Source organism: Neophocaena asiaeorientalis, unplaced genomic scaffold (genome assembly GCF_003031525.2).
Source record: "Neophocaena asiaeorientalis asiaeorientalis breed wild unplaced genomic scaffold, Neophocaena_asiaeorientalis_V1.1 scaffold241, whole genome shotgun sequence".
Lineage (NCBI taxonomy): Eukaryota > Metazoa > Chordata > Mammalia > Artiodactyla > Phocoenidae > Neophocaena > Neophocaena asiaeorientalis.
Genome location: NW_020172287.1, coordinates 733,505 through 745,567, shown reverse-complemented (window position 1 = coordinate 745,567; position 12,063 = coordinate 733,505). Strand labels below are relative to the sequence as shown.

The 12,063-nt window shown below is 55.7% G+C and overlaps 1 protein-coding gene across 2 annotated transcripts in view; it reads left to right on the top strand.

The window, feature by feature from the left end:
- The first annotated feature begins 9,576 nt into the window (after positions 1–9,576).
- SQSTM1 (sequestosome 1) overlaps positions 9,577–12,063 on the top strand; it is a 12,405-nt gene continuing 9,918 nt past the window's right edge. The window contains exons 1-2 of one of the 2 annotated variants that reach the window (XM_024764711.1): positions 9,577–9,840; positions 11,911–12,006. In XM_024764711.1, coding sequence (XP_024620479.1) covers positions 9,636–9,840; positions 11,911–12,006 — 301 coding nt within the window. In that variant the 5' untranslated portion in view covers positions 9,577–9,635. Of the gene's footprint in view, positions 9,841–9,934; positions 10,105–11,910; positions 12,007–12,063 lie in introns of those variants that run through there. The other variant, XM_024764720.1, reaches the window with a different exon arrangement.

Below are 12,063 nucleotides of genomic sequence, written 5' to 3'. Positions count from 1 at the left end.
TTACTGACCAGGGTTCTTAGACTCCTTAATTAATAGAAACTGGTAAGAGGCCAGACAAGAAATCCAGGCAAGGCTTTACTGGGACCTGTGTTGCAGCAGGAGGGAGTGAAAACAAGTTAACAGTTTCTGTTGCTTGCTCCCGAGGCCGGGGCAAGCTGGTTCCTTATATGGGGTGAGGGTAGGGGCGGGTCCAGGAGTCAGGCCTGAGGGGTGGCTTAGGTGGTCTGCCACCCCCTGGGTGGTGCTGTGTGCAGGGGTCATGTGTGGTACCCTGCTTTTGCTCCTGGCTCCTCAGAAGTGGCAGCTGGGTTTTTGTATCTTGTTATTCATAACTTGCCCCAACTTGCATGCACAGGCAGTTATTTTTAGTCCCTTACAGTTTCTTTGTATTTTGTTGCTGGAGGAAATGTCTGTCCAGATTCAAGCACTGCAGCAAAGGATCCCAGGTTTCAGGTCCCAGCCTGTCTCAACGGTATTTCCTTATTCATTCATAACAAATATTCTGAGCGTCCACCTGTGCCAGATCATGCTTGAGTCACTGGTGACATAGAAGCACTGTGCACGGACATCGACCTAGTCCCTACCCTGCCAGAGTCCCATCTGCAGCCACTGTGCCCAGTGCTGGGAAGGTAAGGTCCATGGGGCTCAGAAAGCTTATAATGTGGGGAATTACCACACAAGGACAGAGGGCTTCCCTGGGAAAGTGAGGTTAGCTGTATGACCCAGGGGAGAAAAGGAGTTGCCTCAGTACAGGATTGATTAGCATAAGCAGTCAGTGCCAGCCTGGGTAGAGCTCAGTGAGAGAAGAGGCCTGGAACCGGCAGGGGCAGAGCAGAGCACTAGCATCTAGCACACCTCGTCAGGGATTTGGGTTTTTACCCTTGGAACTGTGGGATCCATCCAAAGCAGGGAGAGGAGTGGGGGCTGTGGTGGGAGTGAGTCATATTTGCATTCTGAAATGATTGCTTTGGCAGGCATGGAGAAGGAACTGGAGAAAGTAAGAGGAAGCAGGAAGACCAGCCAGGGCTGTGGTAGAGAAGGGGGTCCAGGATGTGCCACTGTGACATAAAAATTATTTTGAGCTGAAGGCATTCGAGAATAGTTTTTGTTTTTTTTCTCCTGGAACTCCCTTATCTGCCTAAAAGCAGAGCCTCCCCAAAGAATTCCAGTATCCTAAATCCCCTCCCTGGGAGCAACTAGGTAGGGAAAGATTTGTAATAGGAAAGAACAAATCTGACTCTATATTAGATGTTTCTTTTACTTTAACGTTTGAGTAAAGAATGTTGCCTATAGCCTGAAATATACAAGATAGCCCATTCTCAAGGCTCTGACCTTTAAGGGTATAACACTTTTCCATTCATATAGAGATAAAAAGTTGCAGAACAGAGAATAACATTTGTCTTGCTGGAGGTTTACAGGAACGTTGTGACCTGACCTATGTGGACAGGTACAAGAACAAAGGATTCCTGCACCAAGAAGTTTGCAACAACCAACCACGCCCCTCCCTCACCTTGCCTTTAAAAATGCTTTGCTGAAACCCTTTGGGGAGTTCCAGGTTTTTTCGGCAGGAGCCATGTGTTCTCCTTGTGTGGCCCTGCAATAAACCTTTCTCTGCTCTGGACCCCAACGTTTTGGTTTGTTTGGCCTCACTGTGCATCAGGCACACAAACTTGCATTCAGCAACAGATTGACTCTTTTCACCTGATAACCCAAATAGACGTTGTCACAAAACTCCCAGATATTCTCCTAAGGACTCATTTGTCCTTCCTAAAAGTCATGTGTTTTCCACATAAGTACCTTTCTCCCCCTCTTCCCTCTCTGCTACCCCCATTAAATTGGTATATAAGCCCCAAATTATAACTTTCTAGTACATGAATAAAAACATTTTCTTGCTCATTGGTCTTTTGTTGGTTTAATTCACAGCCCCCAAGTACTGAATCTAAGAGGGTAGAGGAAAAGGTTTTCTGCCCTGACATAGGCAGCTAGGAGAGACATTGTCTGGAATGGGGGACAGGGATTGGAAATGAAAAGTAAATGGGGGGCTTCCCTGGTGGCGCAGTGGTTGAGAGTCTGCCTGCCGATGCAGGGGGCGCAGGTTCGTGCCCCGGTCCGGGAGGATCCCGCGTGCCTGGGCCTGTGGGCCATGGCTGCTGGGCCTGCGCGTCCAGAGCCTGTGCTCAGCAACGGGAGAGGCCACAGTGGTGAGAGGCCCGCATACCGCAAATAAATAAATAAATAAATAATAGATGGGTTCAGGACATTCTTTAGAAGATTTTTAATCACTGAGGTCAAGAGCGTGGACTAGAAAGACAGCCTGCCTGGGTTCATAATACTGGCTCCACTTGACACAAGCTGTGTGACCTTGGGCAAGTTACTTTATCCTTTCTGTGCACATTTCATCGACATGTAAACTGGGGATAATAATCAGTCTGGATGGGTTTAATTATGCTGCTGCAAAAACCCCAAGTCTCTATGACTTAATAAAGGTATATTTTTCAAAGCCTGAGGGTCTGGTAGTTCCTGCCCAGGCTCCAGGCACTGAGCCTGCAGGGACCCAGAAGCTTACAGGCAAGCTCCTGCTTTCAGGTGGCCCCAGTGGGCATTTCCATGACCATCCCTGACCCAGGGGGCTACAAATGCTCTGTCTGGCCAAGCCTGGGTCACGTGCATACCCCACCCTACCCACAATGGCAGGGGAGAAATGACTCCCCAAAGGAAAATTTCCATCTAGAAAAGGGATGGAAATTGAGCAGAGTGAGGGTGAGATAGGCTGGGACTTGGGAACTGGGACCCTTTACAGCAGTGCTTGCACCTGGACAAATATCTTCTCTAGCAACAAAATACAAAATATAAGGGATTAAAAGAAACTGCATGCTTGCACAATTGGGGCAAATTATGAACAATAAGATACAAAAAGGCCAAAACCCAACTGCCACTTCTGAGGTGCCTGGAGCAAAAACAGGGTACCAGGCATGATCCCTGCACACAGCACCACCAAGGGAATGGGCAGACACCTAAGCCACCCCTCCAGAGTGACACACCAATCTGCCCCTACTGTCACCCCATTTAAGGAACCAGTTTGCATGCCCCCTCCCCCCCTCCCCTGAGAGAGGGAGCAAGAGAACCTTTTACTTGTTTTCGCTCCTTTCTGCTGCAGCAGGAGTCCCAATAAAGCCTTGCCTGAATTTCTGGCCTGGCCTCTTATCAATTTCTATTGATTAAAGAGTCCATAAGCCCAGGTGTTAACAAGGGGACTAGGGAATGCAAAATCCAGGGGTGGGGAGGGGCTTTAGCCTCCTTCTCTCTCCAGAAGTCTTGTCTAAGGGAACCTCAGCTCCTCCTCTAGAACTGCAGTCTGAGGGTGGAAGAGTGTGGGTCCCTGGGGGTGCCCTTCTCAGCAGCTGTGACCCATGCCCTGCGGACTTCTCCCTACCTGACATGCTTTTAACCAGGTCGCAGTGGCTGCCATCCTGCCAACTTTAGCACAACCCCGAGAAGCTCAGACTCTGTGGGCTCTCCAGTCCTCTACTCTCTCCTCCGCTCAGGGCCTGCCAGACAGTAACTACTGGGCGCCAGGCAGCGTGGCTGCTGAGGACCCTGCCTCAGCCGCCAGGGCCAGGGCACGCCTTCCCCTTGCCCAGTCGCTTCCGCGAATCCCTGCATCGGCAGGCGGACTCCCAACCACTGCACCACCAGGGAAGCCCCGGGACACACCCTTTTGCCACCATGACAGGGCGACTGGAACAATGCAGCCCCACACCGCGGCCCCCGCAGAGCCCGTGCTCGTGGCCCCTTCTTTTTGTGGGCAGGTCTGGTGGCTCCTGCGCGACGCGGCCGTCATGGGAAGGGGGCACCCGGGATACGGTTTTACAAGAGGTCCGAGGGGGACCGCGCCGCCGCCTCTCCAGAGTCAGGGTTACACGATAAGGAATACGCGCTACGTCCAACACTCGCATGACCCCCACGCACCCCGCAAACGCTACCTGAGCTCCCTCAAATGCCAGGCGCGGGCACCCAGGCTGAGCAAAGGAGGTGCCCAGAGCCCGCGCCATTAGCAGAGGGCGTGCAGGGCCGTGGCGAGAGCCAGCCGCGGCCATGAGGCCGAGCGGCAAGAGAGAAGAGCGTGCTCGGGGCGTGTAGGGCCGGGGGCGGTGGCGACCGTTTAAGTACCACTCCCAGAGAAGCACTGGTGGGTGCCGGGAGCCTGGCCGTAGGGGCCGTGCGCCAGGACTTCGGAGCACGAGAGAACGCCAGATAACTTTCCATAAAGTTTTCGACGGAGAGAGGAGGGAAAGGGCCCTGTGCCTGACCGGCAGCGGCCGCCCGTTCCATGTGATCCTAAACTCCCAACCAGGTCGGGAAAGCGGCTCCCGTCCCCCGGGCACCCTCTCACTGCTGGGCCTGGGTGTGACGCTCCTGGGAGACTGCTACGCTGACCTCTGCTGCCCCGGGCCCAGTTGGGAGCCCCCGCACCTTCTCCCGCGCCTCCTCCTCCCCCTCTGCCTTGAGCCGTTGTCCACCCGTCCTGAAGGACCAGGCACCCCTGCGGGTCTCCGGCCTGGACCCGCTGGGGGCACCAGTTCCCGGCAGGGGTCGCCGCGTGGTTTCCTCACAGCTCCTCTCCCCCCCACACCTCATGGCTCCTCCCTTGATTTTTCCAGAACCTTACGCAGTCAGGCTGGTCCTCTGCTTTGGGGGCCCCGGGCCCTGTGCGCCCAGGGGTAGGTCTCCACCGACCGGAGAGGCCGGTAAGGGCCGGGGCTTTCGGATCTCAGCCGTGACCCTTGTCCGAGCCCCGCTACACCCCCCACCCCAGGCAGGAGCAGGCAGGTTCTACTTAACTTCGTTAAGTGTCTTAGGGGGCCTGCGACCCGGCGGCCTGGTCAGACCACTTCTGACCAGCGGATCTGACGCATAGAGCGAGGTGTGCGCTCCCTATCGTGCGGGAAAACCGAAGCCCCTGCCGGCTTTTCAGTCAGGCAAGGACACCGCCCGGCGCCGGGAGCCCAAGGACACATGTTGGAGGGGAAGGCGCTGGCTGGCGGACGCTGCCGGGGTCGGATCAGCCTTCCCCCAGGCGGCCCGCGGCGCCCCTCGCCCCCACCTTGGCCCGAACCCCGGCCGCTTCCGCTCCGGGTCGCAGGTTCCTTCCGGGCAGGCGCGCAGGCCAGGGGTCTCAACGGGAGAGGTCCCTGGCGCCGCCCGTCTGATCTCATGATGATGATGATTATTTTTTAAGATGTTGGGGGTAGGAGTTTTATTAATTAATTTATTTATTTTTGCTGTGTTGGGTCTTCATTTCTGTGCGAGGGCTTTCTCTAGTTGTGTCAAGCGGGGGCCACTCTTCATCGCGGTGCGCGGGCCTCTCTTGTTGCCGAGCACAGGCTCCAGACGCGCAGGTTCACTAGTTGCGGCCCACGGGCCCAGTTGCTCCGTGGCATGTGGGATCCTCCCAGACCAGGGCTCGAACCCGTGTCCCCTGCATTAGCAGGCAGACTCTTAACCACTGCACCACCAGGGAAGCCCTCATGCTTCTTTTGATCTTGGGCGCCGAGCTTTCGGATACGTATTTACAAACGTGGCCCGGCATTGGGCCTCCCTTGGCCTCCCTTTCCCCGTTCAGCTTAGGTAAGAGCCATCTCCACGGTCCCCTGCGCACAGCATGGTAACGTCCAACTCAGCCCGCGCCCCCTCGATGACCCCCGCAGGGCCTGCCGTGTCCCCCCTCCCCCTTCTAGTGCGAGCAGCCCAGCCCAGAAAGGCCAATCATGCCCTCCAGCAGCCATGCAGGAGGGCCCCGGGTCTCCCAGGTAGCCCACAACTTGGCATTACCTAACTCTCCAACCATGTCTCCTCCATAGCTTTATATCCCCAGGACCAGTGACTCTTTGAGCTCCTTTTCTTTCAGAAGCCCCCCTTTCAGAAGGCCCTCAGCCTTCTGGGCTGGGCTGTGGGCTTTTGCAGGAAGGGCTAAAATGAGGTGATGTCCAGTGCCTGGGGATTTTCCTGAGGGGGTGCTCAGGGAAGGCCCCACTGAGAAGATGGCATTTAGGGTGGGAGGTTGCCACTGGAAGCAGCGACTGGAGGCAGTGGGGAAAGTGGTCCAGGCAAGGGGAGGAGCCAGGAAAAAGTCACCAGGTGGAATGATTTGACTGGTTAGGAACCAAGGAGAGGGTATGTGCCTTCTTCCTTAGGGAGAGGAAGAGAATAGCAGACAGGTCCTTGGGCAGTGTGTCCTGAAGGCACCCTACCCATGACACTGTTCCCCATGGAGAAACAAACTCAAACCTTGAGCCTGGGGTTGGGGTGGGGAGAGGCTTGATCCCCTGTGATCTTCAATCTAAATGGTGGCCCAGAGCAGCTCAGCCTGTGACCTGTGGTAGCCTTGTCTCTGGCTGCCCCACCACCTACCTCTAGGCTTGGCTCCACACCCCAAAGAAAATAAACTAAAGGGAACTTCAGGAAACCATTGTCAAGGAATGGGATTGAGACAGGCTGGGACCTGTGACTCTTTGCTGCAGTGCTTGCACCTGGACAAACTTCTTCTGCACCTGGACAAACTTCTTCAGCAAGGAAACACAAAGAAACTATAAGGGACTAAAATAACTGCTCACATATGCATTTGGGGCAAATTATGGACAACAAGATACAAAAAGACCAAAAAAACCGCAACTGCCACTTCTGAAGAGCCGGGAGCAAAAACAGGGTGTTGGCAGCAAAAGCAGGGTACTGCACGTGCCCGCTACACGCACCACCACCAGAGGGGTGGGCACACCCCCTAAGCCACCCCTCTGGCCTGGCCCCTGGACACGCCCCTACCCTCACCCCATATAAGAAACAAGCTCACTGTCCCCCACCCCCCAGAGACAGAGTGAGTAAGGAAACCTATGATGTGTTTTTGCTACCCCCTGCTGCAGCAGGCGTCCCAAGAAAGGCTTGCCTGAATTTCTTGTCTGGCCTCTAGTCAATTTCTGTTGATTGGGGAAGGCCCAGAACCCTGGTGGGTATCAGGATTATTTTTGGAAGGGAGAACTGAGGAGGTGGTTACAACACACCAGAGAGCAATAAAAGCAGAAGGCTTTCCAGGCACCCCTGCTCCTCTCATCTTCCAGAACCTTTTGACTCAAGGTCTCTTCTGTGCTCCCCACTCTTTCACCTCAATCTTGGCTGTAGTCTCCTGCTTGACACCCCCCCTCCTAGCTGACACCCCCAAAGGCAATCAAACAACAACTAACATACCTAGGGGGCATCACCAGGGAACGGTGACTCAGATTGTCCCACTCCAGTTCCATTTCAAAGGTGAGGAAACTGAGAGGCTGGTCATTTGCCCAACAGTGGCAGGGCTAGTGGATAGTGGGTCTCCTGATTCAGGCACCAAGCTTTCCCATTGGCGGAGTGTGCATGCTATGTCCTGGAGGGTAGGGAGGGGAGTCAGTGGGCAGGGAGCTCCCTGCAGCCCTGGGAGGGTAAGGAAATCAGATGTGGGAAGGAGGTCTTGGATCATAGGGACAGGGTCTGGTGGCCAGCTCCCTGCCACCCTGGCCTCTACTTGCTCTTTTGGCCCCTGCGTCCTGAAGAGACCCATGCAACAGCTCCTCACCTCGGCTGCCTGGCTGCCTGATGTCATTGAGATGGGTGGCAGCAAGGGGGCCGGGGATCCCCTGGTTATGACAGCTGGTCATGGGACGCTGACTCACTGCCTGCCAGACCATCTGACCACAAGTGCAGGCGGAGAGGGCCCTGCAAGGGAGTTCCCCAGCTGCAGCCTTGTTTACCTCTAGCAAGCCTTGGGGGAGGGCAGGGCTCAGCAGTGGGGCATGCTGGGAAGGCCAGAACCTGGGCTCTCCAGGGGCAGGGGTCTCCCTGCTTCCCAGAGCCCCATTTCCTTCCAACCCCCTTCTCCCTGAGCTTTCCATCCCTCCCTGCAAACCCACCACGGTCCCAAACAGAGCCAAAAGGCAAGAAAGCAAATGTGTTCCTAGGGGCAGCCTCCGTCTCAGCTGCCTGTTTAGACAGAGGCTGTGCCTGGAGTCCTTCCTGAAACCTGAGGTTCCCTAGAGCCACAGGACTTTCCTTGTGCACCCCCCAGGCTCTCAGATGGGGATGATGTAGTTCTGGGGTCAGGAAGCTGGGCTCTTGGCCTGGCCTGCCCAGGGCTGAGTGGCTCCCAAGCTGCTGAGTCACACTGGGGCACCTGTGGGCCACTGAGGCTGTTCCCTCTTTGTCCCCTGACCCTGTCTGTAGGGCAGCAGGCAGATAGGGTCACTTTCACAGGCTTACAGCAGGGATGCAGAGAGAAGCCTGAGAGGGGACTGTCCTCTCTACAGGGCTGCTCTGGAGCTCTCTGCGAAGGACAAGCCACACCTGTGGACAGGTCCCTGCTGTGCTTCCACAACCAAGTCCCCCTTGCACCTGATTAACCAAATCCAACCTACTTTCCTGTGGTCTCCAGGTTTCCCATCCCTTGAGTTTTACCTGCTTCCACAAACCCTACCATGAAAAAGCATGAATTTGACTCAGTAGGTTTGACTTTCTACTCACAGAACCATATCTGGGAGGATTCACAGGGTGACATAACCTTCCTGCCTACCTTCTTCTAAGACACCCACCCGCAACAACCCCCTTCCCCCAGGCCATTTGAACAGGTCACTTTTGTCACATAAAGCCGGAGATGTCCAGCGCAGGAGGGAGGTGGGCAACAGAGGCCCAAAGCCTCTGTTTCTTGGTCCCTAGCTGGGGGCTGTTGAGCTAAATACTGGGCTAGCCATGAGGCCAACAGACCTGAGACCCCTCAGGCCCTTGGGCACCACCGGCTGACTAGTGGGTGTCCAGGCACCAATGGGGAGTCTCTTGGGCTGCAGTGAACACTTGGTGGCCACTGAGACTCCAGGAAGCCTTAGCAGGCCCTCCAGTCAGGTGGGGATGGGAAGATCCTGCACCCTTCTGGCACTTCTCAACCCTACCCCCTATCAAACTGGGAGCTCCTCTGGTGCTCAGGTTTCAGTTGGGGGTCTGTCCCTCAACTCAGTAAGGGACAGTCATGGAGGATGCTGGGGATGGCGGAGTGGGCTGCCACCTGAAAAGCCGATGGCTTCGAATGGGGTCGGCTGCCAAGAGTGACAAGGTCAGGACAGCACCTCGGGAGCCAATTTGTTCTAGCTGGCGGTGCTCGCTGAGCGCCTAGGAACTTCCTGGATTCCGGCCTCTGTTGTCCACCTCCCTCCTGCACTGGCCATCTCCCGGCGGCCTGGGCTCTGCTCTGCTGAGTCACGGCCAGGACCAGACCTGCGAGGGATCTGGGGCGGGACCCTGGCCGGTCCCTTTCCCTAGGTGCAGAGGCGGGCGCCAGACCGAGATGTCGGACTGCGGGGCCGGCCTCTTGGGGTCCCTGATGCATTAGGGGCAATGAGGAAAGGGGTCGGCAATGAGGGGGCCCGGCGGCGAGGAGGCTGTAGTGAGTCTGGGGCTCCCGCAGGGTGGCTCGCGCGCGACGGCCTGGCGACAAGGGTTGGACCGGGCGCGCTCAGACCCCGCCCCCAGGAAGTGGGGAGGGCGGGGCTCCCAGAGTGCCCTACAAAAGCCGCACGCCTGAGCGGTTCCCCAGCGGCTCCACTCCTGCTTCCCAACCGGCGGTGATGGCGTCGCTCACCGTGAAGGCCTACCTTCTGGGCAAGGAGGACGCAGCCCGCGAGATCCGCCGCTTCAGCTTCTGTTTTAGCCCGGAGCCCGAAGCGGAAGCTGAGTCCACAGCTGGCCCGCGGCCCTGCGAGCGGCTGCTGAGCCGGGTGGCCGCCCTGTTCCCCGTACTACGGCCCGGCGGCTTCCAGGCTCACTACCGCGGTGAGCGGCCGGGCGCCCTAAGGCAGCGGCGCGGGGTGGTGACGCAGTCCTGCCCTGCTGGCGGGGTGGCTGTCTCTTTTTTCTCGTCGGGCCTGGTGGCGTCTGCGGGGGTTTGCTCTGGCTGCTCGCTGGGTGGACGGCGGCCCGCGTGGGTCCCTAGTTCGGCTTCGGGTGCCATCCTGGTGACGAGGAGTGGTGACTACAGCCGGCCCTAGTAGGGTCAGGCGCTGCCAGGCTCTCCGGGCGGATCTCAGGCCTGGCGGCGTAAGAGACCTCCTCCCCCACCCCCACCCCCGCCCGCCATGATGTTGCAGATCTTGGCGAAGGCTCACCGGGGCGTCCTCACCGGCTCGCGAGCAGGCACAGGGTGGTCAGAGGGGCACTCAGGTTACAGTGACATCTTGTTGCTGCCGAGTCTGGGCCTGCTAGTGCCAGGTGGGGGTTGTGATAATAACCCGGAAGAGCCTGGGCCGGCAGACTAGGAGGAAGGGCTGGCTGGGGAGGAGGACTCAGCTGTGCGGCCTGGCCCGCGAGTTCCGGGCCGGCGGCTGGGAGGGGAGATCGGGGACAGACCACAGAACGCCTAAGACCAGGCGGAGTCCAGACGTTATCCCATTGGCAGTGGATAGAGGGACCAGATGAAAACGTTCTTGAGAAGTGTTGGTGTAGGGACAGAGCCCACGAGCCAGCTCAGTTTCTAGCTGCGCTGGCAAGACTGGTGGCTGCTGGGGGTGGGGTTGGGGGAGGTTGTTGTGAGTGGGACGGAGGCGGGCCTGCTGGTAGGTGGGTCCGTGCTAGGACCTTCCTCAGGACTGCTGCCATCTTGCCAGGGCCCCAAATTTTAAAATTTATTGATTTTCAGAGTAGATCGTTGTTTGTTTACTTTTAAAATTTTTACCGGAGTGTAGTTGCTTTACAATGTTGTGTTAGTTTCTGCTGTACAGCAAAGTAAACCAGGCATACATACACATATATCCCCTCTTTTTTGGATTTCTTCCACCTGTTTTTAAAATGACAGTTTTATTGAGCTACAGTTCACATACTATAGAATTCATCCATTTAAAGTGTACAGTTTTTGGCATATTTACGGATTTGTGCAGCCGTTATCACAGTCATCTTGGAACCTTTCCATCACCTTATGAGGAAACTGCGCTTTAGCTATCCTCCCATTCCCATTATCCCATACCCCCAGCCCTAAACTACCACTAATCTACTTTGTTTATGGATTTCCCTATTCTGAACATTTCCTGTAAAAATATGTAGTCTATTGTAACTGGCTTCTTTTACTTAGCATAATGTTTTCAAGGTTCACCTATGTTGTAGTATGCATCAGTATTTCATTCCTTTTTGGGACTGGGAAAGTTTCAATTTTATGGACACAGTACATTTTGTTGTGCTGTGTATTAGTTGATGGACATTTGGGTTGTTTCCACCTTTTGACACAGCCCCTGTTTTTATGGTAGATGTTGTATCTGGTGACCCATAGACCTGAACCAGCCTGCAGATGTATGGTGTGGTTTGTCTTGCATAGTGATGCTTTAAACCATTTGAGCCAACATCTAAAAACTAGAGACTACATATAAATACGTAATTTTAGCTTTGTTGGGGGAGGGAGCAGGCAGATGCATTCTACTTTACTCTCCTAAGACACAAGAGATCCAAGGCCTTTGGAGGTGCTGGACCCCTGACGAGCAGGTCACAGATGGGGATCTCCCACAGTTGATGAGGGGCTGGGTCTGGTTGGATGTAGATGGAGACAGCACCTTTCTGATGGGGCAGCTAGTGCAGAGGCAGAGTGGCAGGTGGCCAGGTGCTACCATTGCTGCGTCTGCACACACGTACTCTGCCTCTCGTGTGTGCCCCGGGTCCAGGTTGGAGTACTTGCTCTCCAGGCAGTGGCAGAGTGAATGGGCAGTTTGGCCTCAGCCCTACTTTCCCCTGGCTCAGACAAGTGGGCTTCAGTTTATAGCCCTGCAAGTGCCCCTTTTGCACTGACCTCAGCCCTTTTCAGCAGCTTGTGTCCAACTGAGAGGCCCTGGGTGCTCACTTGCTGTCTTTTAAACAATCTAGATGAGGACGGGGACTTGGTTGCCTTTTCCAGTGACGAGGAACTGAAGATGGCAATGTCATATGTGAAGGATGACATCTTCCGTATTTACATTAAAGGTAAGGGGCAGCCTGAAGCCAGGTGTTCCTGCTGAGTACAACTGGCTTGAGGTTATG